At 51.4% G+C, this 27,083-nt stretch overlaps 1 protein-coding gene across 1 annotated transcript in view; it reads right to left on the bottom strand.

Moving 5' to 3' along the window:
- The window catches only part of GRIK3 (glutamate ionotropic receptor kainate type subunit 3), a 65,619-nt gene that overhangs the window by 5,420 nt on the left and 33,116 nt on the right, over nt 1-27,083 (bottom strand). The window contains exons 3-13 of the mRNA XM_015883756.2: nt 26,478-26,735; nt 25,174-25,355; nt 23,395-23,448; nt 20,740-20,913; nt 19,577-19,720; nt 18,171-18,278; nt 15,294-15,407; nt 12,686-12,889; nt 7,866-8,089; nt 5,132-5,250; nt 2,989-3,206 (exon numbers count right to left, since the gene is read on the bottom strand). Coding sequence (XP_015739242.1) covers nt 2,989-3,206; nt 5,132-5,250; nt 7,866-8,089; nt 12,686-12,889; nt 15,294-15,407; nt 18,171-18,278; nt 19,577-19,720; nt 20,740-20,913; nt 23,395-23,448; nt 25,174-25,355; nt 26,478-26,735 — 1,799 coding nt within the window. The remainder of the gene's footprint in view (nt 1-2,988; nt 3,207-5,131; nt 5,251-7,865; nt 8,090-12,685; nt 12,890-15,293; nt 15,408-18,170; nt 18,279-19,576; nt 19,721-20,739; nt 20,914-23,394; nt 23,449-25,173; nt 25,356-26,477; nt 26,736-27,083) is intronic.

Below are 27,083 nucleotides of genomic sequence, written 5' to 3'. Positions count from 1 at the left end.
AGCAAGAAATGTCGCCTCCAAAAGGATTATTAAATATCTGTGCATTACGATGGGTAATTGAAATGAACAGCACACTCGAGTTGCCGATAACGACTTGTTTAACATTTATATAGTTCAGATCAGAGGCCTCTGGGTTCACTGGCTCTCCCTTTTGCTCTTTCTCTTCCTGCATTTAATGCTCCTTGGGTGTTGACACAGGGCTCTTAAACAACATCAGTGTTCTCCCAGTTTAAAGCACAGAGCAAAATAAACTGGCAAAAAATCAATAGGCTGCATTTAGTGAAGCTAATAGGACTTGCATGAGGCATTGTAGCTCTTCAGGCAGCTTAAATTACACGAGACAGGGCTGCCTGGAACAGAAAAAAAAACCCACTTTTCTCTTCTCTGCTCTTCTTAAATCCCTTCTTTTGACCTGCTGCAGGGACTTCATTGTATTTGGAAATAGGCTGGATGCTGTGTGGCTTCAGTGTTGGGTTCTGGGTTGCAGACCTTCCTGCTTGCTGCAACCCCAGCCTTGTGCCCAGCAAGCTGCTGTGGCCTCATCCTCATCCTCATCCTCATCCTCATCCTCATCCTCATCCTCATCCTCATCCTCATCCTCATCCTCATCCTCATCCTCATCCTCATCCTCATCCTCNTCATCCTCATCCTCATCCTCATCCTCATCCTCATCCTCATCCTCATCCTCATCCTCATCCTCATCCTCATCCTCATCCTCATCCTCCCCAAACAGAGCCCTGGGGTGAGCTGTGCCTGCAAGGGCAGCTCAGCACAGCTCTGCTTTGGGCTGAGCTCTGCAGTCTGCATCCCTCCACCTCCCCATGGGGAATTTATTTCCAGTTAGTTTCTTTAACTCGGCTAACAGGAGATAAGAGCGGTCCCTTTCCAAGTGAAAATTCGCCAGCTGTAATTCTCAGCGCAGCACCAGCGGTTTGATAGAGCTGCCTATTTGTTAGAAGTCCAATTTAGAAGCATTTGTCAGTCATGGTGAGAGCAGCCATCAATCAGGCATCGCGGGAGCTGCAGCTCACACCTCACTTCAGAGGGGCTGGTTTATCTGTGGGCTGTGGGTGATGTCCTAGAAGCAGACCCATCCTCGTTATGCACATTAATTTGTTAGCATTGAGTTGATACCTGGTGAGTACATGCGTTGTATTCACATTGTGGGATGTGAATACGGCACTTGGAGGTGCTCAAGACCAGGTTGGATGGAGCCCTGGGCAAGATCTGGAGGCTGGGGGTTGGAACTTAATGATCCTTGGGGTCCTTTCCAGCCCAAGGCATTGCATGGTGGTAAGCAGCCCCTGCCCTGGAGCTGAGTGAGGGGCATACAGAGGTGGGCAGCAGCCCCACTGTGTGCAGGGAGCGCAGGAACTCAACGCCTCTGAGCTCATTCTTTAGAGTCACAGCTCAGGAGCTGCCTTTAATAACCAATGCTTCAAGAGCAGTCACCCAAATAAATTAATGGAATAGTTTAGAGGAGGCAATATGAGGCATCTTGCCAAGACATATATGCTTTTTTATCAGTGAAATTGGCAAGAAAGTAACTTTCAGGCTGACGATTTTCAATTCCAGCCTGTATGAAAAAATAAATTGATTTTCCCCAACTGAAGATACTTACTCTGGAGGATTTAACATTTCTGTACAAGTGAATGTCTGTGTACACACATCCACACACCCTCACATTAAACCCCACGTTTGTTCAGAGCGAGACAGCATCTCCTGCGTGATATGAAGGATTCCTGGCATGATCTGCAATGAAAGCGAGATGCTGCTCCCAAATTAATTGATCTGTTTACTCCTGTAACTCAATCTGCATCGCCAGGAAATAAATAGCTGCTCTGAGGTTCTTCTGGTGACAGTCGCAGTCTGATGATGTGGTTGGGAAGCTCTCAGTGCTGTGGTTTGTGGGGGTCTCAGGGTGGTCAGCAAACTGCTCTGCCTGTGCATGAGGGATGAGTGAGTGCAGCATTGAGTGAGTGCAGCATCCCTTGTGCTGTGCCCATGTGTGTGTGTTAGAGGGCAATGCTAGTATTCATCTCCAAACAGCAATGGCAGAACGCAGAGGAAAGGGAAATGTGCCGCAGCAATAAGCTGTGCCAAGTGCCCATTAGAAGCCCAGAGAACGATTCTGATGCATAATGATAGGAAGCCGTAAAGATGCTGTGTCCTTGGTTTAAAAAAAGAAAAAGATAGTTTCCTTTTATTTCCATATAAAACTCTTATTGGAACGAGCAGTTAAAGCACCCCAGTAAAAGGCTGTGCCTTCAGAAGGCAGCAATGTGCTGCTCCAGGCTTAGCCAGCAGCCGTGGTGTGGCTTTATCAGACCCCCAGCCACACACAGACAGAGCATTAAGGAGGCAGAACCCTACCTTCATGAAGGAGGGGTAGCATTGAATATACACACACCGCCCAGGAAAACCTTTGTGTCTGTAACACAAGCAGTGTGTGCAGGCTGAAGCTCAGTCGTGCATGGTAGTGTGCAAGGATCCTCTCGTACCTTTGGCACCCAGAATATAAAGCACGCCTCTGTGTTCTGCCATGGCCTTTTCTTGCAAGACAGCTTTTTAAGGTCACCATTAAATTCAAACTCCTCTCCAAGCTGGGATGCTCATTGCTGAGGTTAATCAGCCCTCATTTCTATTCCTTTATTCCCTTGCTCTTTTCTACAAGTGTGTTTTTAAAGGCCAGCTGCGGTTCCAAAGGTCTTTTCCAGTCTCTGGCTTGCTTTCCCCTTTCCAGGCAGCAGTGCAGTATGAATTGCATATGAAATGTATTGCATGAAATGTAGGTTGGAGTGTCTGAGCCTGTGCTGGGTGCAGCCCCCCGGAGCTGTCAGATTGCTGTAATTTTGTAATTGCGACTTCAATTAGCAACTGGGAGAGAAGGATTTAGCTGTGATGTGAATTTAGGTAAGCTAACGTGACAGGGTTAATGTCTTAATGAAGACAGCAGGCAGGAACAACCTGCCCCGAGCCGGGTCTCACCTTGAAGAAGGTCATGGTTGCACCATCCTTCACAGCCCCATACTCAATTTTGGTTTGCTTTGCCAAATCGTCGGCTGAATCAATGGGGGATTCCATCCTCTCCACTGTCAGGAAGGCGGCCAGGTTGGCCGTGTAGGACGAGATGATGATCAGGGTGAAGAACCACCAGATGCCACCAATGATCCGCGTGGAGAGCGCCTTGGGCATCAGCTCAGAGCCTGGGAGGAGGGGACAGGGGGATGGGATGAGAGAAGGGACCTGTGTTATATGCATTATCCACGTGTATATGTACGTATACATGAAGCATTCGATTTCACTGTCAAACTGTAACAGCTGCTCAATTGAAGCCAGCTGCTTTTTGAGGCGCATCATCCAGACAGATGCATGCGAGATCAGTGGGTCCTTCTGTCCCTTTCTTGCTGACCTTGGGTAACAGTGCACAACTTACAGGAACCATTCAAACCGAAGTAATTAACGAGGCAGCTTTTATGAGATTGAAATAGCGAGATGTCCATGAACTTTGATGAGTGGTTTGTTCTGCCATTTAAAGTGTGCTTTGCTTTCATACAGATCGCTTTTCAAAGCTCTCACTCCAGGGAGTGTGTTCAAATACACAAGGTATGGAAAAAGAAATCAAACAGGGAGAGAAAGGAACTATCAGGGTCCAGTGCTTTGAATGATGGTTAGAAGTGGGGGAGCTGGAGATGCTGCTGCATGAAAGGTGTAACAGGTCTGGAATGACTTTTACTGAGCAAACATGAAGGACTAAATGGGCTGTGCTATTTTTGTCATCACCCGAGCCACCTTTTAAAGCCAGGAAAGAGCTCTGGGTTCCAAACCCAGGATACATCCAACCTGGAATTTGCAACAAAGAGCAATTTGGGCTTTGCAGAGCAATTTTGTACAGCGGCATCAAAGCCTGGTGTGGAGTGCAGCTTTTCTCCTGTCTGAGTGCAGCAAGGAGGCACCGGAAAGCAAAGCACTGGGTTTGCAGTTTGCTTTAGTTCTTCTTAAGATGCTTCTCCTTTCCATTCCATCCCTTGCCCTTTGATGCAAAGGGAGGTGTGACATCAGTCTACCTTTGAAATGTCTTTTTTTCTTCTTAGATGTGGAATTGAGTTAAAAAGAATACAGCTCTTTTCATGTATCCTCTGCCTCTGCCCATAGGGGCTGGTGTGGGCAGGAGCCCCACTGCTGTGGGGCAGTGCTGTGGGTCTGTTACTTTCTGGCTGCCACCACCACTGTGGGATAAATAACATGGGATGAGTGTTTGATGTTTTCCATTGATTCCTATTCTGGGATTTTCTGCAATTAGACCACAGCTATATTTTGCTCCTCATTCAGCTCTGCTCACAAGCTCGCTCCATGCTGTCTTCCTAATGGATTTACTCTATTCATTCCATCTCTATACATTCTTTTTGCTCTGTTGCATCCATAGATACGGCTGTAATCCTATCTGTGCCCGTTTCTAAGCTCCCTGCCATGCTGATACCCCACACCAGCAGCTCTGGGAATGCTTCGAAGGGCTCTCAGCCATTTCCCAGTGCACAGAATGACCACACAGGGATGGAAACGGGGACAGATCAGAGTGCACAAAGCTCTGTCTTCTGCAATAGATCTGAGATCACATATTTAAACACACGGCTGAACTAACAGAGCTGGAGGGCTGCTGCTGTGTGTGGCACTGCCCATGTGCACCCTGCACTGTGATTCCCCATGGCAGCTCTGGTGATGCTCCTTCCAACACCTGCACATGTCATTAGGAGTAATTACTGTTAGCAGGGCACATGTGAGCTGGCTGCAGTGGGGCTGTGAGCTCTTGGGATGATGGGCTTTGACCCAGTGCCCAAAAAAAGGGGGAAAAAAGAGGCTGTGATGCTCTGTGCTGCTCTCACCCAGAAGAAATCTGGGTGCTCTGTGAGACAGATGTAAGAACCCCATTGTGGGCTGTGTCTGATCAGAGCATCCCCACTCCCCACACCCTGACAGCTTTGCCCGGGGCTGGCAGTGTCCCTTTGTGGTTTCTGCTTGGATCTGACAGACACAGCGATGTTATCTTGTTCCTGTCACATAGAAATGAAGCTGTACGTCTGAAAAGCCACACCAAAGGGCGGTGTGGGAGAAGCAGCAGGGAGCTCTGTACCTTGCTGCATCAGAGCTCCAACTCCAAACCAGAAACTATTTAGCAAGGTAAAATTGTTTTCCACCACGTCTGAGTCAGGGTTGCAAGGGTGTGGATTATACCACTCATATGGGCTGAACCTATGGGGACACAGAGCAGGATTTCATTAGTTGGGATGTGGCACAGAACACGGGCTGTGCACACACGGTGCTGCACAGAGCTGCTGCTCCATTTGCCTGTGCAGCTCCTTAAAGTAAAAGGCAATTTCAGTGCCAGGTTTTGGGCAGTAACCAGCGTGGCTGTGAGCCTCTCAGTCCCACACTGCTGCAGAGATGGGTCCCAACACAAAGAGCTCACAATCCAAGGAAGCACCCGAGATATAGAGCAGGACGGAGCTGTGCAGGATGGAAACTTTCTCAGGCTGCCTGTGGTGGGTTGTGAGACAGAAAAGGAATTGCTGAGATGAAATGAGCCCGGCAGGATGGCAGGATGCACAACTTCAAGGTCTCCAAGTGAGAACCTACCGATGTTGCTCAAATTACAGGGAAATATGCAGAAAATTGCAAAGCAGCGACTGCCTTCAGTGCTTGCAAAGCAGCAGGACCATTAAAAGAAGGAAAGGGGTGTGGGGGGGGTATGGAAGGAAGCAGTGAGCACTGCTTGGTGGCCCCATGCAGCTGCAATCTGGGCTGTTCATGATGCTCCATGGGCCAGGTGCAAAACAGGGGCTGAGAAATATTTCATCAAAACCCCTGATTACTTTCTTGTCTCTTTTTTGGCGGGGGAGCAGCATTTCAAAGAAGGCTGAGTTAAAGGTGAGATCTGACACGGAATGCTACTGAGTCTAAATTGCACCTCCAGAGAAATCTCCCACGGATCACCCAGTCCTGGCTGCAATTAAGATGAGCATTGATCCCCACCCTGCTGTGCTAGAGGTGATGGGTGGTGGCTGTGTCCCCTCACATGGGACCCCATGGAGCCATTGGCATTGTGGTTCTCCAGGGCTGGGAACAGAAAGGCTGATTAAAGAGGGAGAGGATCATATCCATCCATTCTTGCCTCTGAGCAGCCCCTGGGTTGGCTGCGAGTGGCACTGACCTATGGCTGTAGCAGCAGCACAGGATCCTGGTGCCTGGTTTGGAGCTCACAGCTCTGAGTTAAGGCTTTGTGATGCTGAGTGTTTTTCTCCAGAGGCTGGAATCTGAAAGGCCTGGCCGGGGTCAAAAGCAGATATTGGCTGTGTTGCTTCTGAGTGCAATAAATACATCCCATATCTCTCCCATGAAAGCTCTTAACGCTCTGTCATTCCTGCAGTACCTTGGTTACATGGAATGCTTGATGTTCTTAAAAGAGTCTGAAGGCAGAAGGAGTGTCAGGAGCAGAAAGTGTGGAGAAGAACCTGTTTACAGGGCTGCATTTCAGCCCTTGTGTATCCCATGCAGTGCTGGGTACCAATGCTGTAGGGGCTGGGTGCTGCCTGCACTGTCCTATATTGCAGCTCCTTGTGTGGGTACAGAGCCTCAGTGAACACACTTTGGAAGGGGGATCTGGGTCATTTGGGTCTGGTTTGGTATTCAGATGAGTAGGGAGAAATAAACTCACAACAGTTCAAACTGTCTTTGAATTGTAATTCCAAGCTGTGCGAGCATCCCTATAATTGATGGCATTGGAGCCAAAGGCGTTACGGCAGCACAGTCCATCTAGCTGTGCTCTGCATGGCTGATGGAGACATAAAGTGAAGAAATTCCATTAATCATCACAGTATTTCTCCTCCCTGTAATTAACAGCCTTCTCTGTCCCAGGTGAGTACTTGCCTGCTGAGAGCACCAGCACTGGGGTGCTCCCTATGGCTCTGCCACGTGCCAGAGGTGCATCACAAGGACTAGGAGGGAGAATGCTTCCCTTGCAGCCTGCAGCCCTGGGGACCCTTGGTGCCATTAAGGGACACTAGGCTCCTGTGGTGGGTGGTGGGATGGAATGGCTTTGCCCCCCAGGTGGGTTGAGGAGGGCTGGTGCTGTCTGCCAGGCAGGGATTCCTCTGACAACTGCTGTGATGTGTAATTAGGATATTACATAGTAAACTCAGGAAATCATCTCTAAAAGCCTCTGAGGACCTGAGGGAGGTTGAAAATTGCAGATTTGTTGGAACACGAGGGTTAATGGGTTCTAGTTAGTGCAGTTTCATGTTTAATCTCTGCTCTGACTGCTTGATGGATGGCAGGGGCTGAGGCAGGGGCTGCCTTCTGCACTGTGCTGTAGGGAGGCACAGCCCTGGGGGGGGCAATAGGGCCTTATGAAGCACTGCTGCATGGTTAGAGGTGTGCAGCAAGCTTCCCTGGGGCTCAACCCACGTATCTGAGCACCTAAGGAGTGTGCATGGCCAGGGATATGGCCAAGAGCAAGCAAAGGCTTTGTTCTGCTTTGAGGAGGCGGCATCACGTATGCAGAGCAGCCCTGGCCTGTGAATCTCATCAAAAGACGCTGTGAAATTAATAACACATGCAAATGTATGCAAATTCCGTTGCTTTTAAATATAGAGGTTTGAAACATGTTAATTAGATGCATATTAATTTCTGTAAACAGACACATCGTCGGGTCCGTAGCAACGCACTCTCCTTTCTTTTGCTATGGGGAGGGCTGTGGGGCTGGCTGTGCCCTTGCTGGAAGTGGGATGTGCAGGATTAACATTGTGGCTCCTCATTGGATCCATGCAGAACACTGTGGGGTTGTTGGGGCCCTGTGGGCATCCCCTTACCTGGCTATGACAAAGAGCACGCAGCTGACCCCCAGGTAGGCGAGGAGAATGTACATCCAAATATCAGGAGACAAAGGGTTGAGGAAGGAAAACACACTGGGGTTGGTCCCGTTGGGCTTCCGGTACAGAATGCTGACCCCCAAAGTCATAAAAGGCTTGGAGAAGTCTATCGCTTTTTCCCGTACGTGGGTGATGGTGAGAGGAGCAACTGCCAGGTCAGCTTTCTATGCACAGCACAGGGGAGGGAGACACAAAGGGAGAGAGAAAGAGAAAGAAGCCATTAGACAGTGAGCATCCTCATCCCTCCAAGCCCTGCTCACCAGCACATGGAGCTGTGTTTGCTGCCTAGTTTGCTCCTGGGACACAGGGTTTGCCACAAGAGCCCACACTGCGATGGTGCAAAGGTTTTGTCCTTGCTGCCTTCACCAGAGAGCTCCAAACCCAGCGCTGTGTGTGTCCCGACACAAGCAGGGCGAGCTGGTGGGGATAGTGAAGGATTTGGCTCCTGATATCTCTGAGAGAGGGAGGAAATGAGCAGCGCTACAGCCAGGGCCAGCAGCCACCTGCATGAGATCCTGCAAGCCAGAGCTGTCAGAATGATGGAGCAAGCAGAATGCTGGCCAGGAGCTTCTGCTTTGCACCAGAAAACGAGAAGAGAAAAAATCTGCATGGATGCCCAAGGATCAAAAAACGTTTTTAGAGCTGAGATAAATTTTTACTGTGTCAATTTCAGCAGCTCCAGCGATCTGATGGCAGCCCCACGTCCTCAGCAGTGTGTGTCCTATAGACAGAAGGAAGATGCAACCCAGGCTGTGCTGTGCCCACAGATTTCAGGGCAGGATGGGGCGCTTTGATGCCCCTTTTCTTAATGCAGATTCTTCTGGAGGTGGCTCTGATTAAGGCTTTGCTGATGGAGAAGCTGTGGGTCAGCCCCCCAAGGGTGCAGCTTCCATTGGTCACACTGTGCCACCACATCTGGGTATCATAGACAGGGCCCTGAATGCTTCTTTCTCCCATCCCCAGCTTTGTGCTCTGCACGGTTAAATGGCTTTTATTAGAAATGAGGAATTACGGTGAGTGCCAACGGCTTAAAGGCCCTTATCCAGCAAAGCCACTTAAGCACATGCTTCTGCCTTCTCAGAGCTTGCACACCCTCTGAGTGCTATGGATCTCCTCAAGTGCTGCTCTGAACCGAGGCCAGGGAGATGACGTTCCCATCACGGAGCAGGGGCAGCCCTGGTGCTATGTCACTGTGTGCTCACTGCAGAGCTCTATGTTGCTCCCTGGGACCATGCAACCCCATCTGCAGCTCTGTTGGGCCACAGCTCTGCAGCCCCCTGGAGCAGAGCACCAGGACATATATTTATTCAAGCAAGTAAGCTGCCTCGGTGCTTATTTTGCCAATCTGAGCTCAGTGTTGACATAAACTAATTAGGCGTGCGTTGCCTGAGAGACAGGTAAATAGTGCGTGCTTTGCTGGGTTGTTATCCAGGCTCTGTCTGGCAGCACCCAGACATTCATCCCCTATTGGGGCATCCCCAGGTGTAGCTGCCCTGATGGGGGCAGCTCTACCCACAGGAGAATGCTGGTAGGGAACCCAAGCAGGGAGCTGGGCCAAATGGGGGGCATTGAGGCTCTTCCAATCCATTATTTAGGGAAGATGCTCAGGGGGGGAATGGGTGATTATTGCTCCTCAGGGTGTCACAGGGATCACAGTGACAGCAAACAGGTTCCTAGGGATGCACCAGGGAGGGAAGAGCAGGGAGCCAGCACAGAGCTGGGGCTGCTCCCTGCACTGCAGGGTGCTTCAATCAGCTGCTCCATTGGTCTGATTAGTCTGAATGCACCCAATTATCAGTGCTGGGTACAAAGGAAGGATGCAGACCGCTGCTGGGGCTCCTCCCAACGCCAGGTTCCTGCAGGGCATAAACAAGAGGCAAAACAAGAAGAGCCTCATCCACCAGCAATTGGTTTTGCTGTTGCTGGCCCAGTGGCTCCCAGATGAATCCTCACTCTGCAGCACTTGAGATAAACACCCACCAGTGCACAGCGCTAATGGGAACGTGGCAATGTGGTGCAATATGTATTTCTGCCAGAACGTACCGTCAATAAATGCCCATTTATTGTGAAAGTGTTAAATCAGCTGTCATAAATCGTCCCTAAGGATAGACATTACATCTTCTCTATAGTTACCATTGGCAGGGATTTCCATTAGAAACCCTATTATTTTTCACGCCTTTTTTATTCCCACAAGAAGTTTTCAGATTGAATGGAAATTTGATCTGTGGTGTCTCAGCAGAAGGGAAGTTTTATTTGTGAACGAGTTGGTGCAAAATGTCCAGAACGATTCACGCTGTGGTTTTTTTATGCTGGTTCTGCCCACAAACAACACAGAAGATTTGCAGCCGTTCTGCTGGGCAGACAGCTACGATTTACAAGTGGGATGGATGGGCCGTGGCACACAGAGCTGCTCTGCTTGTATCAATAATAATTCCTAGGAATAAGCAGCAGTAACAGCTCAGTGCTGATGTGGGGCAGAGATGTGCTGTTGCTGCTCACTGCCTGTGGATGCAGAGCAGGGTGGATGCTGCTGTGCAGGCGGGTGCAGGGCAGAGGGTTGCTTGCTTTGGGCTGATCTGCTCCTGGAGATCATGGATGAGGTCAGGCTGTGAGTGGCTCCGACTGCTGTTGCTTTTCCTGTTTATGCTTAAGGCCAGACTGAAACAAAGCAATTGCACAAGGGTGGATAGCCCGAGGCATCGCTGCCTGTGGGCAGGCATGTCTGGATCAGAAGGGACAGGGGAAGGATGTACGACTCCAAAGGCAGCAGTGCAGCACGCTGTGCAAACAGCCCATCCTCACTACGTGCTGCAGTGTGCACTGCTGTGAGCTGAGCATCACCACCCCAAAACTCAATCATCACACCTCCCAAGCAACCCCACTGCCTGGGCATCTCACAGCACAGCCCATAGGGTGGGAGCTACCCCTGTCTATGTGCTGAGAGCTCCCAAAGCCCCCCTGCTTTGGGCAGGTGAGAAGGAGATGGCTTCACTGTGTCTGAATGCCATCTCCAGAATGTTTCCTAAGAGGCATAGAATGGCTTTGAACTCTCCCACGTGCCTATCAGGTGTTGTTCCTCTCCCTGCATGGTAGGAAGGAGTTTTGCTGCTAAGGAAGGGCCGCAACTGGTTGAAGATTCTCTTTTTTAATGCTTTACATAAACACTGCTGTAAAAAGCAACGACGTGTAGATAAGGAGAATGGCTTCAGACAGGGCCTGGGCAGCAGCTGTAAATCACTGCCCAGCCTGCACCCAGCCGTACCTGTCAGAGGCAGAGTGCAAGCCTGATGCTTGCTTGCAAGGAAACCCGCAAGAAGAGGGTTTGGCCCTTTGCTGTTGCTGAATGTTAATGTACTGTTTTATTAAGTGGCCAAGAAATGCTTCAGTGCCGACTGACCGTGAATGCAGGGCATGACTTAATGAGGTTGTTCCCCGTATCTTCTCAGCTTGTCGCTTTCAGCCTTAGGAAGATGAGAAAAACCCCTGAGAGCCCTGCAACGTCTTGCAGGACATTGGAAGTGACACGGGTCAGGCTAAGTGACAGCACGGCTGCTGTTCCCCATATCTCATCTCCTGCTCAGAGCTGTTCCCCAGCGACCTGCAGTGGGGCTGCTGTGCTGGGAGCAGGGACCTGCTTGGCACTGAGGGATGCTGTGATCTGGCATGCTACCAGGGGATACATCCTGTGTCACACATCCATGTCATGCACATCACTCAGGGCTGTTGTGTAAGAGACCCTTCAATCTGTACTTGGAGCTACACGGACCTTTCTGGAAGCAGAAGCACAGAGGCAGATTTGCACAGCCTGTGGCACATTCCCCTTTGAGACAACGTGTCCTGGTCCCCAGGGCTGTCCTCGTGAGCCCTTGCCATCCTCCTGCCTCTCCAGGATGAGCCATCTAAGGACTGCCGTGTGCTTCTCAAACTGATGGAGCATCACCGTGTCCCTCTAAGGGACGTAATCATTATCATCTGCATTTTACAGATGGAGCGAGTACTGCACAGAAGCAACTTGTCCAATGTCATTTAAGGCAGACAAGATGAATCTGGAAACACAACCTAGATCCCTGAGCCCCAGCTCTGCCGTCTCACCACGAAACAATGCTCTGTTATCTGCTCATAGCAAAGCTCATTTACCAAAGTGACTCACCAAGCAAATGCATCCTTCTCACACGGCCTGGAAGAGCATCACGGCTGCTACGTACAAGAGATTATTTTTGTCTTTTTTTCTGCAAATGCAGCAGATGAATTTAGGAGGTAGCGGTGAGGCTGGGAGGTGTCAGTGAGGTTGGTAGGGGGTCTGAGTGCTGCACCACTGGGACAGGACTGAAGGAGGGAGGGATGTGCTGTAGCTGTAGGGCTGTAGCAACTGCCTGGGCAATGGAGATCAGAGGTGAATTCTGCCCTTATCTCTTCTTCCAGAGACCTTTAGCAGGAAGGAGAGCTTTGTACAAACACCACAGCCCTGAGTGGGCCTGGGGGGGAGCATGGGATGTGCTGGAGGCAGAACCCGACAGGGAGCTCAGCATCCCCTGGCTGTGTGTCCTGGCTTCAGGCTAAGTGACCTTTTGGCAGCTGCAAGAGCAGGGCTGCCCCTGGAGTTACACTGATGTCGGTGGACTTTTGCAAGCTGCCTCATTAAAAGTGCAGATATAGGAGGAGAAATCTGTACCCCACTCACTGCCCGTGTCCTCTGGCTGTGCCACTCAGCTTTGGCCACGCTGTGCCCCAGCCCCACTGCAGCCCCGTGCCCCACTCACATGGTCGATGAGCTCCTTGATCATCCCGTTCCACTGGCCCTTGTCGTCCTGCGCTCCGTATTTGCCATCCTCCACCAGGCGGATCTCATAGGTGAAGCCCAGGATGATGGCCAGCTCCTTCAGCAGGTCAATGCAATACCCCTCAAAGCGGTCGTTCCCAAACAGAGCCGTGTCAGACTTGCGGAACATGACGAAGGGTTCCTCCTGGGAACACAGACCCCATTATGGCTCAGCCTGGCTGCAGGGTCAGCTCGCCAGGCTGTGCTGGCACGGGGACACGCTGGGAGTAAATTAACTTTGCACGGCGCAGCAGCTAATTAGCAACCTTGTTTACCCCACAAAATTTAATTCTGCCTCTTCTGAGCGGCCAACTGTTTTCCATTTGGTGGGATTTTAGGGACAAAAATATCCATTTCATGCTCTGAAATGAAGTGCTGAGGGGCACTGCAAGGTCAGGGGGATGAATAGGAGAGCCAGCTCTGCACGGTCGGGTGCCCCCCATGCTGTGGGGTTGGGGCTGAGCCCAGCAGGCTCTGTGTGTGGCTGCTGCAGCCCAATGTTCCCCCAGTTTGGTTCTGTTCTGTGGGATGCAGGGCTCTGCTCTCGGGAGTGGGGACTAGAGAAGTGCTCCATGCCCATGGGGTGATGGATAGCAGGTGTTGGTGCAGCGAGCGGCACGGCCTGGGATGGCATCAGGCATGGGCAACCACCAAGGGCAGGGAACGGGGGGCACAAGGGCAGCCCGAGGGGGGAAACACGGAGGGGACAGATGGGAATGGCAAAAGCTTGGAAGCAGCGGGCAGGAGCTGGGAGGCAGGCAGAGGTAGCAGCAGCTGATAAATGGCCACAGTGAGGGTTGCACACAAGGCTGGCGTCCTTGCCGGCGGGGCCGGGCTCCGGCACCGTGCTGGGGAGCAGGGATGGGGCTGGTGTCTGCCTGCAGCACAGAGAAGAGTCTGCAGAAGCACAGAGCAACATAGGGGCACCGCTGTGATGCGGCTGAGTTTGGCACATGGCTCCGTTACGCCCTGCTCCCCCCCAACACCTCCTCCCCAGCTTTCTTTTTTATCTCTGGAATTAGTGCTTTGTTTGTGGATCGGTCCAGTCAATGGGTCTGGATATAAATACGGCAGCTCCAGAGCTGCCATAAAGCACTATTAATTTTGGGAAGCGCTGTAGGGATTACATACATATTTAACAGCCGAAGCGCTGAACATTAGGACGGCGCCCGCTTCAGTAATGCATCTGCAGGTCTCAAACATTTCCTAGGGGGTAATTCTGAACTCTGTGAACCACTTATTCACGGACTATTTCACAATTTATTACTGAAAATGGCCAGACATCCAATTCACAAGCTCTCTCGGTTTGCTAATCGATTTCTCAGTGAAGGTGCCCTCAATTTCATAACTTCACAGTTCCCATATTGCTTGGGGAGAGCGCTGCTGACTGCTGGGGTAATATTTCTCTTCCAACAAGTTGCTGTGATACGAGCAAAAAAGGGAAAAAATAACCTTTCATGCTTTCCCTTCTGAGGTTCCTCCTCTGGCTTTCTGGCACAGCAGGACAAAGGCAGAGTGCAAATGCACATACAGTTTAGGGATATGGGCTTTTAGAGCCCGGTCTGTGAAGGTGCAGTGATTGCAGATTAAAACTGAGTGTATTCCCTGTGGGCTGCATGGTTCCCTCACCTTGTGCACAGCACTGGACCCAGTATGGTCCATAGGAACTGGTCCTAGCCCCATCGTTTTGCATTACACCCTGGTCTTGGAGGGCACCCCAAGTAGACATTTCCATGCCCTGTAGTCCATCCTGACCCTGGCAGATGAGTTCCCCAGCTCTCAGCTCTATCTATCCCTGTCCTTCCTGTGGTCCCATGGCCTCACCTCACCCTTGAGGGCTCCTGCACCTCCCAGTTCCCCCCCTACATCCTCCTCGCCCCCCCTATGCCTTTTGTTTTGTCACTTCACTTGCACTTGTGCCATAGCTCCCAATGTGGCTGTTGCTTTCCATACCCATATCTGCTGGGGAGCTGTGGCTGCTCCCATTACCACCGTCCCATACACAGCCCTGGATTGCACAGCCTAAAGCTTTCAGCCTCAGTGGTCCCTCAGCATGGCTGTGAGCTGGCTGTGTGGGGTTGGTGCTCCTTGTTCCTCCCATGGTGGCACTCCACGAACCCACACTGTACGATACGGCCATATCCAAACCAATGGCACTCGTCATAACTCATTAGATAGAAAATAAAAACTCATTCTGATCTGATGGCTGCCATCAAATCCAATAGCCAACGTGCGGACAAAATGCAGCGTGACAGCTGGCAGCAGAGGGGCCCACTAAGCAGCCGTGCTTTGCTGGGTAATGGCATTACTCAGAGCTGGCTTATCAAAGACGTGCTTAGGAGAGGGAAAGAAACACGATTGTCACAGCTCAGCCTGGGTATGGGGCTGTTCCTGGTATCACTGTGCAGAACATGAGCATCCCTGATAGGGGACACTGTGCAGCCCAGCTGTGGGAGCTCACAAGGAAGCCTTGGGGGTCCCCATGGGGTGTCCTGACTCCTTAAGGGTGCACACAGGGGGCAGAAGGGGGAAGAGCTGTAGTCTCTTACCAGCACAGTGGTGACAATCAGAGATCTGTTGCTCAGCGAGTCCGTGACGTTGGGCCCTCGTCCCTTGGAGATCTCAGTGATGTTCAGACCATTGGAGGGGTTCCACGTCCCCACCTGAAAGGATGAAAGAAGATGGGAGGTGAGCTGCTAGAACACCAGCAGTGTTCCTTGGAAATAGAACTTGCATCCGTTTGGAAGCAAAACTGATATCAGCTTGTCTCCCCAAAACAAAGGGGGGTCAGAACACACTGACTGTCAGCTCTGGGCTGGGGCAAAGAAGAACTAAAGGGAGCAAAAATATATCAGAGTTTGGTTTTAATTCCCTGAGTGGGGCCTTGCCAGGAAGGTGCTGGGAGCTGCAGGGAGCACCACATCTCCTCCACCCCCCCCCTTGGGCTCCTCCAGGTGCTCTGCTTTTCTCCAGCTGTCAATTTCAATAAGTCGTTAGGCTTTGAAGGTGTCTATTGACCCAGAAATAGCAAAACATGTCTCTATTTAGAGAAGCTGGCCGGGCAGCTCTAAGCCTGTTAACCCGGACCGTGCAGCACTGGAGGCAGGAGGAGCATCATGACAGCATGCTGTGGGGTCAGCAGGCTTTGGAATGGGTGATGCTGTCTGGCAAAGAAACCCCATAAACTCCAGAGGAGTTTCTATCAGTGCTGTGAAAGGCTCTGAGTGTTGGAAGTGAAGCCCCTCTGCCCCCCCCACCTCCATCCCAGCAGCTGCAATGCAAAGGTCTGCATTGCTAATGGGCACAGGGGGGTCTGAGTGCATCTCCTCTGCTTACAGCTGTGTGGGATGAGGCTGAAATCCATGGAACTTAAGGCTGAAGTAATGAGTTTAAAAAAAAAAATGGCAGAAAGAAAAGGAAAAAAGAAAACAAGTGCCTTAAGAGAGCTGTGAGGCTCAGATAGTCAAAGCACTTGTAATTAGGTTTAGTTAATGCTTCGGTAATCCCTGGAACATCCAGGAGGTATCGGGATCAGGAGTGCAATCCTAAAGCTCAACAGACATAAGCTGTTCTACATAATGCAGAACCCGAGCAGGATTTGTTTGCCGTTTGGCATTCTGTTCTTTCAGATTAACCATTGACAGCAGCACGGTGTCGGCTGAGATTTGACATCGATACTTGAGAGCCCCTCTGGAGCCCAAATAAAGCTTTCAGCCAATGAGATGAGCTGCAAAATGTTGGGATTGCTGCAGACAAAAGTTGCATGCAATATATATGGAGCTGTGGGTGGTGTGTGGCACACAGCACTGATAACAGTGCGCTCCTATGGGGCACCTGACAGACGGATGTGCAACATGGGGATGCACTGTGCATTGCCTCACACATCTCTCTGCTATCCCAGCACTCCTGAAAGCTGTGTTTTGGGTGCTGCTGCCTTTATAGTTCAGGCTGTATGGGGAAAAAAGAAGCAGTTGGGATACAAGGATCAGCATGTGCGAGGTGGGCTGTGAGCAAATGGGGCTGGGGGTCACAGGGTTTATCTGAAATAATGCTTTCTATATTCTGTTCTCGGCACCAAGAGATGCACTGCTAGGGGAGGGCTCTGCTGAGCTGGAGGTTTGTTGTTGGAAGCACAGAATATATGCATCTGTAGTGATGTGAAAGTGCGGCGACAGCTTCTGCTGGAGAGAAGGGAGCTGGGATGGAGCTGGGAGCTGGGGTGGGATGGGATAGGAGCTGGGCTGGGATAGGAGCTGGGATGGGATGGGATAGGAGCTGTGATGGGATGAGATAGGAGCTGGGATGGGATGGGATTGGAGCTGGGATGGGATGAGATAGGAGCTGGGATGGGATGAGATAGGAGCTGGGATGGGATGGGATGGGATAGGAGCTGGGCTGGGATAGGAGCTGGGATGGGATAGGAGCTGGGAGCTGGGATGGAAGCAGTCTGTGAGCACTGCAGTTGATTCCCAACCCCAACCTGAGGAGGCATCTGCTCCCTTTGGTGATTTGCAGGCTGCTCCCGTCTGCTCCCAGCTGGTGTCCCCTTTGGGATCCATCCTCTATCCATGCCCACAGGCACAGGGCTCAGTGCCTTGTCACTGCTGCCAGTCCAGCACCTTGTGTTTGTCTGAAAGCAGACGGCTCCAGAGTGTGGATGGATGGCTGCCCTGGAGCGTGCAAACCTGCTGCACAGTCCTCAGCACAGCCAGCACTCAGCATCACTCTGCAAAGGGCTCCAGGAGCATCCTCGTGTGCAGGTTTGGAGCCCAGTGGGGGTCAGTGGTGGCCATGAGGCAGCCTCGGGCTGCTCAGTTTTGCCTTAAACAAACAGACCTCACCTTGAGGCTGCTGTGTTTGCATGGTGTCCCCCCAAGACCTGCATCAATACAAGGGGCTGAGGCTGCAGCCCAGCTCTTGGGTCTGCCAGAAAACACACTTTACTTTTTCCTTATCATCCCTTAAACAACACAGAGGCTAATGAAACTACACAGTACATCCTCCAGAACCTAGCCTGTAATAAGCCAGTGCTATTTCCAAGCAATTTTCCTTGTGGAAATCACACCAAGATGATGCTTTCAAGGGCTGTTTGTTGTTCTGTGAGCAAGCTGAGCAAGAAGCTGGATGGGATGAGTTTTATCCATCCCCCCCCCCTTTCCCCGGGCTGGGTGAGCAGAGGTTAATGGCTGATGTGAGCATTCCTTCTGCTCCACGCTCTGTCCCCAAGAAGTGCCACAAGCATTCCTGCAGCTGGGATCTGTAATCTGCCACGCATCGCTCCGGGGCCGTGAGTCACAGCAGAGGCATGGAGAGAGATCAGAGAAATCTTGCAGAATAAATCTCCTTTTTTTATATATATAAAACCCAGAAAACAACACAACCAGCAGCCGTCAGAGCTGTGCTGGGGCAGGACAGATGTTGCCTACCTTTTCAAGGCCGTCTTCTTTCAGGCTGATGATGTCCAAGTCAAAGTCTGTGCGCAGACCGCTGCTCTTGTTAAAGACGATGCGTCCGGTGAGCCCTTCCCACTGGGCCTGAAAGGGGGAGGAAAAACACAGGGCTGTCAGTTGGCATCGTAAACAAGCTCATCGCCCTCCGCTCGACTATCTTTTAATTAGTCCCATTCCTGGTTCTTTCTCCCCAAAGAACATGATTAATTAATGACCACCTCCATGCGTTCTGCAGACGGAGATGTTCAGAGCGCTCTGCAGTCCCCGTGCTGGTTTGGTTCACACCTTTTGTGTCCGACAGCTGTTTGGGCTGTGATGACTCAGTACAAAACTCCTGCATTCATCACAGCATCCTTGAGGGTTGCATTTATCCTTGTGGTGCTGATGAATGGCTGGGCTGCGGGGAGCCCGGCTCTGGGACAGCTTGGGTTGAGCTCATAAATTAAAAGCTGCTTTTGGCAGGATGCTGATGCTCCTGAAGGGAATGAGAGCCTGAATGTCCCGAGCATTGGGCAGCTGTGGGAGTGCTGGCCCTTCTGCAGTGTGACCTCAGCAGGTGGCAATGCAGCCATGCTCACAGTGTGTGGCAGTGCTGCTCGGGGTGCAATAGGGGCACACTTATCCCTGCGCTGTGCTGTGTTGGTGCCAGAATGGGAAACGACAGGAGGGCAGTGGTGTGTGAGCTCAGGGTAATTTGCAAAAGGAACCAAGCAAACAAATTATTTACACTGTCTTTTGGCAGCCAGTTGGAGCAGATTTCCGCAGAAGGGAACAAAACATGAAAAAGGGGAGAGAGAGTGGCAGAGAAAGAAGAGATTTAATCTGCAGAGCCGATTAAGAGGAGGTTCATTCTCTGCTTGTGATGGGAGCAATCCCTCTCACTGCTCCCACAGCTGCACGGCTGTGCTGCCCAGGCTGGGTGCAGGGCTGTTTGCAGGGCACGCTGCAGCACCCTAACACCAGCAGTGTGCTTCTGTCTTCATGTTTAAGGACCTTATGGGATTCTGTGCCCAGCCTTTTAGGTGCAACCCTAAGCGTGCATCCTTTGCTGCATGCATTTCCCTGACATCCCATGCAAAAAACCCCAGAAGCTCCCAAAGGCCTGGGGGTAAACAAGGCGACTTTCCTACAAAGCCACACTGGTGGCTTTGCACCATCTCCCTGCAGCTCTGCCTTCCTTTGTTCTTACAAAGGGCTCTTCTTGCAGCCAGAGCAACACATGGGGTGCTGGTGTGGGGACTCAGGGGGGCAAGAGAGGGTTTTCATAGCCCTGGAAGCACTGAACCCTCTGCCATGTGTGCAGGTACGTACATCACATTGCTCCTTGCTGCAGAAGCTTTGCATTCATTTTGAGCAATTAAAGCTGCAAATTGGGCTCTCACCTCCTTGATGAAGTTCATGAAGCGGCCTCCGAAGCGCCAGGCTTTGTGTCGGTGGCACTGCAGGGAATTCACTGTCATCTGCGGGGCGCGCTGGTAGCACACGGACACCACGTGCACAGCATCATACAGCAGGGCCGCGTCTGTCTAAAGGGAAGGGAACAACATTTGTGGCTCTGCAGAGCACTGGTGACATCCATGCATACAGGGCAGAGCCACAGCAGGTTTCTGTTCTTCAGGTTGAAAGAGCACAGCTCTGCCCTGAAATCAGAGCTTGGCACAGCATCATCTGTCTGTGTGCATCTATTGGGGCTGTTCCTGGTGCTGGGACTGCTGTGTTGTCAAATGGAGAAGCTAATTCTGTATGTAGGAGATAGAAACAGAGCTTTCTTATTTCAGCTGCTTTGCCTAAGGAGTGTAAAGCTGCCTTACATGAAAGCATCTTAGCTATGCGCTCATACACAAGGGGGAAGGAGAACATGAAAAGCAAGTGTTTGGGGCTGGGAGAGGAGCACTAGGACATGTCCAGGTAATTTAATGGGGTGTTACTGTAGTGCTGAGACCCTCCTGCACCCCTGCATGCAACACTGCAGAGGAGTGAAAGGAGAAGAGTGAGGTGACTGTTCTCCTAGGGAAAATAAAGCAGAATAGAGGGATACGAGGAGACCTCTCAAGGTGAAAGTCTGGGAGCTGTGCTACCTGTGGGAAGGATCGGGAGGCAGCCAGTCAGCAGTTATGGGACCAGAGACAGCCTTGCAGGGAAGACAGATGGGTGAGCAGGTGCTGCACCTTCCGAGCCGTAACTCAGTGAAGCAGAGCTGCCATCAGGCCCTAAAAGGAGTCATCAAAGTTGTGGCAGAAGCTGTCTCTGGGCATAGCTGTGGCTTTTCTTCTCTGCATCAATCTCAGGACAGTGCCTGGCCCAGTCCAGCCAAGTGCTCTGCTCCTTCTGGGGGCTGCCTGGGGAGACAAACCCCATTGTGCTCTATCTTTGGGCAGCAGTGAAGGCTTTGGATTTGAATGCTTTGTGCCATTGTCATGCTCTGTACCATCATCACACCTTGTACCATCACCATGCCTCGTACCACCATCACAGCCCACATCCCCATTATACCATGTCCTGTACCCTGTACCCTCAGCACACCCCACACCACAACGTCCCGTACCATCATCACACCGTCGAGCAGCCCCAGCTCTGCTTTGGGTGCAGACTGCAGCCTCTCCATCGCCCACTTCTCAATGATGGAGGACACGTGGGGGTTCTCCACGTTGAGGATCCTGAAACCAGTCAGGTTCACTCCAGAATAGCGGTATGGTTCTAGATCTAATGCATAAAGATCCTTAAAAGAGAGAAACCGGGTTAAACATTGGGTTTAGCTGTGGGGTGTTCATCTCTTTTGCATTGGGCTGTGTGTGTGCCATGGCAGAGCCCATGGGTGGAAGGCACCCATGCTGCTGTGTACTGGTGGGGCTGGGAGGTGATGGGAGAGGATTTGCTGTGAGCACCGGAGCCCTCCGGGTGCTGGGGATGGTGGAATGACTCTGAATCCAGTTTGCAGACAGCTATCAAAGAGGAACGGAGACACATCTCGACGTTCCAACCAGCCTACACAGTCTGCAAGTGAATGAGAGTTCCCTTTATGCGACTGAAAAATAAACCCCCCCAGCCAGGCAGCCCTGAGCTGCTGGCAGCTGGCCCACGGACATGGCTTGGCACACAGCAGGGATGGGCACTCCTTAATGCATCTCCTGGCTCTCAGCTTGAGATGGACTCCAGCTCAGGGAACATCCTCAGTGCCCCATCACTGCTATGGGGCTGAGTGATGAGCCCAGGGCAATGCCCAGAGCCTGCACAGCCTGGATGGGAGCGGAGAGCTGCACGGGTGCAGTTGGGTCATGGGATGCATGGCAGCCAGAGATTTTGGAGCTGCTTTGTATGTTGTGGCTGTACCAGCAGGATGTAGCTGGGCTGTGTGCTCACCCAGACACAGCAGCAAGCTCTGTTTTACCCACAGGCAGCTGCAGAAACACCAGCACTGAAACGCAGCACCCTGAGCAAAGCAGAATACAATCAGCACTCACCAGCAGCCAGCACTTCGTGCTCGGTGGGAGATCTGAGTTCCTACAGCTGTTTTGCTTTCCTAAGATTTAGGGGTTTGATCTCTCCTTGTGTGCTGCCCCGTGACCCTGCACCCTGGGCTGGTTGCTGATGGATGCTGGGCTGTAACCTGCTCAGTGCCATTCATCACGGGCAGCACAGCACGGTTCCTGGGCTGGGTGGGCATTTGTTGCTTTTTTGTTTTCCTGCTGAAAGATGGAAGTACAAACCTCACATCTCATTAAAGGGCAGCGCTCAGACCTGGTTGTATGCTGACTTTCAGATGGGTTACAATGACCACAGCTGGCACACAGAGCTGCTTAAACTCAGGCATGCATGTGGGGTCTGCAGCATTGGGCTGTGCTCCCACCAGCACAGCTGGGCAGTGCAGAGCCCCACTGAGCATCAGAGCAAGAACAGGGGGGGGGGGAATTGCCTTATCAGTTTCTCCCTCATTTTCCACTCCTGTACAGCCACAAATTGGAACATCTGGTTCTATTTTCCACCTCATCAGCGTTGTCTTTTGACACTTTGTTTTTGTTACTGCAGATTTATTCTCCCCTCCATCCCACTGCCTTCAGGACAGCTCTGCTCCTGGGGCTCTGGGGGATCCCTCTCCAGGTGATGCTGTTCCCCATGGGGCACTCAGGGTGGGCACTCATGGTGTATAACACCCTGAGCTCGGGGGGCTGTGATTTCTGTTTCCCTCTGCACAAAGCATAGGAAGATCCTTGCTTCCTTTGGGACACTGGCTTCCATATTTGCAAATAGCTGCTTTCCAAAGCTGGCTGGGAAATCTCAGGACATTATGGGATAGCAGAGCTGCACAGAGAGCTGTGCTCCTATAGGGGAAGCTGGGCTGGGGCTGCTGCTGCCGGAGCACTGAGCAGAGCCGTGCTGCTGAGCCCACTGCTGCAGCATTTCGTGCCAAGTGTTGATGCACTGCACTCAGTATCGACTGGGGACCTTTTAGAAACATTCAGTATAACATAATAGACTAATTCATTAGCACCCCATGGGTCTAGTACTGTAGATGCCGAAGCACATGCGTTGCAAGCTAGGAAAACATTGCCTTAAGGAATGACAGATTAAAATATCTTTCCCATGATATAACTGTTATTTCAGGAAAGTGGCATTAATTGTGATTGCTTATCTATTAATTTATTATAATTCTTCTTTTCCCGCCTCCAGGCTGTACCTACACATGAAATGTACTCTAGGCTCAGCTGGGGCTGATTAATAGGAGGTTATCTGGGAAATGCTTAAAGCTGCCTGGAATAGATAATAGTAGCAGGGGTAATTAAAATGTCTTTTGCATTTGAAAAATAAATTTTGTGCAGTTTTTAAGGGTTAGTTTTTTGTCTGCTGCTTTCCTAAAGGCAGGGAGAGAAATTGGATTTTCAGAATCAAGCAACACTCAACAGTAGAGCAGACAATAGAAGCCCAAGATGGAACAAAAGCAGCACGCTAGAAAGCCCAGACCAGAATGGCTCCTGGTGTTGGGAAGAAGTGGCCCATGGAGAATGGGAGCAGTGCTCATCTCGTGCTGAGATGGAGCACACAGGATGGAGCTGTAAGGGTGGTGGGTAAGGGCTGTGTAAGGTGTAAGGGCTGCTGCTGGTTCTGCTGGGTTGTTCAGCCCAGATCCCTCCCCTGCATCCCACCCCTCGCCCTGCAGCCCCTCAATGTAGGGATGGTTGGGATTACAGAGCGGATACGTTACCAGAGTGGTGAAGATGAAGTGGTAGTACTCCGTCATCATTCCCATTGCCATGGCCTTGGGGAGAGGAGGGAAAGGCTGTTAGTAATGGAAAGAGGGGAATAAAACTCTTCTCCAAGGTTCAGAACTGGGGGGACTTGGGGACACGGTCAGTGAGCATGGTAGGGTTGGGCTGGGGTTGAACTTGGATCTTGGGAGTCTTGAAGAGCTTCTCCAACCTCAGTGATTCTCTGATTCCATAATTTGGAGGCAGTCGTGGCTCTCCCTGTGGTGCTGACTGTGAACGTGCTTTCTGCAGCAAAACACATGCAGGAGCACTTTAAAATCTCCACTGATGGGAAAGCAACTTCACGTCCCCCAGGAGATGTTTACTTCCCTTGTTTTCTACTGAAATTACTAGGGCAGAATTTCGCTCCGAGGAAGGAAGTGACAGTTTGGAAAGAAGCAGGATGTCAAAAACCACATGTAAAGGAAAGGATGGAGAGCACAAGCCTTGAAATTGTACCTCTGGGGTGAGCCTTCACCCCGGGATTCTTGGGAATGTCTTTTTGAGTGCCTCGTGCCTGTAGTCTGTGGGGCTCTGCACAGCTGGGTGCAGAAATAGGGGGTGTGAGGTGTCTGTGAGGCCACGTGAAAGCAGAGGAGCAAATGGGGGGGTTCAGGTTCAGGAGGTGGTGGTGGATGGCAGCCCTGTCCCGCTGCAGGCAGCCAGCCTTGCTCCTGCAGCACAAGCACAGCCGCCGTCTGGGTTGGTGGGGCAATAAATCCACGGGGAACCTGGAGTTGGAGCTGCGGGTGAACCCCAGGATGGGATGGGAGCTCCATCAAAGTGAAGGCAGCACATCTTCGCATTGTGAAGAGCTGCAACTGTTTGGAGACAGCTGCCAAAGGGAGCAGAGGGGCTGGGAAGCAAGAGAACAAGCGTACAGCATTGTAAAGTGACCAGAAATGGGCACAGCTGGAGAGCACAGATAACACCCGTGAGTAGGTAGAGCTCTCCCATAGGGTCCTGCTGTGATTTGTTTGTCCAGGAAGGAAAGGAATGGAGAGGCTGCTGCTCCTGACAAAAGAGCAAACCCTGCTGACACACAGAAGGGCTCGGGAGAAGTTCCTTCCCTGCAGCCCCCCCCCCCTCCATCTTCCTCACACTGCACTCTCAGCGACGAGCGGAGCAGATGGCACAATAAACTATAATAAACCACATGATAAGTGAACAGCACCGAGCACAGCTAGCATGCTAAAATAATAGGCAGGAGACAATGAGTCCCTTCTATTGCTTTCTTTAATAATCCCTCCTAGGCTTTCTGATTTCTCTTCATTTTGCATCAAGCAGGTTGTAGGAGAAGTCTCTTTCTCTGTTTGCTTTCCCAGCCCTTCAGGGCATCTATTTAATCTGTGTGGCAGCGTCTTGCTGGGCTGATCTGAGCAGCACTCTTCCTGAGACCGTTTCCCTCTGTCTGATGCTGACCCTGCCACGTAATGGCACTTGGGTGAGAGGAGCTGGGCCAGATTGAGCCAGGAGACAGGGAAGGAAGGGGGGGCTGGTGGGAGGACATGGCTGCCTCCCTGCTGCAAGGAGTGGGGCTGAGTTAGAGCTGACATTTTCCTTGGTGCTCAGCGGTGCCACTTTTGCATTTGTGCAGGATGGCCCCAAGGCTGCCTTAGGAGAGCTAGCACGGATTGCACGCGTTGTACCTTCTGCTATAGGCAGGATTGAGCCCATGTTCCCACCCCTACTGTCCCCACATCCCCCTCCCTGTGTCCCCACGTCTCCCCGCTCACCTGCCTGAGGATCTGGGCTGCCATCAGGTGGCTGCAGTCAAAGATAATGCGGAACTCCCGGCCCCGCTTCATCTCCTTCAGCAGCGGCCGCGCATCGTCCGTGTCCAATGGCAGCTGGCGGATCTTTAGACGGATGTTGTATCGTGATGGGGCCATGATGAGCTCCTGCAGCCGGATGAGGCCTTCAGGCATTGCACAAAGATAAACCCAGAGCGTTACGGGATGGGCTGCCCTGCCCTGCAGGAGGGCATCAGAGTACACTTGTTTCCTTCTGCTAATTCAAATCAAGCTGTTTCTCCCTGCCCTGAGTACTAAGGGTCTATCAAAGGGCAGAGCTGGGTCCTGGCTCTGGGTGGGAAGAGTGGAATAGGGCTGCTCCCAACCTCGGTCATCTCTGTTGTCAAACTGCTTTTTCTTAAGCAAATATGCCCTTGAGGAAGGACGGGCTGTGATAATTATCTACATGACAAATTAAAATCTGTGGTATTTATCATGCACAACAGCAAAAGAACAAAACGAAAATGCACTTAGATTTATGAATAGCGTGGTTCGTAGCGGGCACTTAATCACAACTCGTAACCATCTCGCTGTCCTTAGAATTCATCCCTGTTTTATTGTGGAAGGTACAAAGCTGCTCTGGATGCAGCTGAGCAGGAGCTGTTTGGTATCTCATGCTGCAAGAAGGAGTTCAGCAGATGCCTATCGCAGGCAGGGAAAGCACAGTGAGTCCTCGTGCATGGTAGAAGTGCATTAGAATGTGCCACGAAGGGAACATACTGTGACCCACATTTGCAAAACAGGAATGTCAAACTGTGTTCTCATCAGCCCTCCCCTAAAGAAACCATTTGGTTTAGTGGAATGAGGTTGGACAGGCTCTCCAATGCGTCTTTTGTTTCTGCTCTTTTTCAATCTATGGGGCTGTGCTGCTCTTTGCTTTGTTTAACCATCAATAGAATTCTTTAAGTGAAAAACATTGCCAGCTATTTTCTTTTTCTTTACAGAATTAGCCAGAAAACAACAACAAAAAAAAGCCTTTGCAGAACAGCCTTTGCTTTCAGTTGGGAAAGTGCATCCGCAATGGCAGCCATGGAGCTGGGCCAGGCATTGCCCCACAGCTCTGATCCCCCCCCATTCCTCTGTCCCAGCTTTGGCTTCCATGTCCCCAAGGATGGAAAGCTCTGGGATGGACCCCAGGACATTCTGCACACTGTGATGTTTGGCTTCCAAAAGGGTTCGTGAGAGCACTCCCTAAATGGGGCTTACAATAAGAAATCTCTCAGATTCCCCCTTTCAAAGCAACCTACCTGTGCTGTCATCGTAAACCACAGTGGCTGACCTCCATTTCAAGTACTGCACCAGGTCCAGAATGGCATGGCTGAGGGAGGCATAGTCGGGATAAAGGTTGACATAGAAAGTGTCCTTGTTATCCAATGGGTGGTGCTTCCACCGGAGCTGGATATGTGGCACATCCAGAGCATTGCAGATGGACTGCACAGCGTTGGTGCAGGAGCTGTGGGATGGTCCAAATATTGCTACGACACCGAGAGCCAGCTGGTCACAGGCTGCAAGGGGGGGAGAGGCCATCAGCAGAGTGAGGCAGCGTTGTGGGGTGGGGGCAATGGGGGGATGGACAGACTGAGCCATGGAGACGCCAAAGAAAGGCATCACCCACCTGCAGCTAGAAGGCCACCCATCCACTCCTGCCTCTGGCATCCTTTGTGCTGAGCCCCTCAAGCCAACCCCATGGGGTGCACTCTGGGGCTGACACCCCCTCGGAGCAGCTCATTTCCATTGATCAGAGCTGAATATGCTCCAGAGGGTAATTACCTCTTAATGGGAGTGTGGATGGGGGCTGCCCGGTTATCTCACCATTAGGGCTGTGTTGGGTGTGAGCACAGAAATGATCCCAA

This window comes from Coturnix japonica, chromosome 23, assembly GCF_001577835.2.
Source record: "Coturnix japonica isolate 7356 chromosome 23, Coturnix japonica 2.1, whole genome shotgun sequence".
Classification (NCBI taxonomy): Eukaryota; Metazoa; Chordata; class Aves; order Galliformes; family Phasianidae; genus Coturnix; species Coturnix japonica.
Note: the sequence above shows the minus strand (reverse complement) of the source record. Positions and strands in the feature narration are given on the sequence as shown.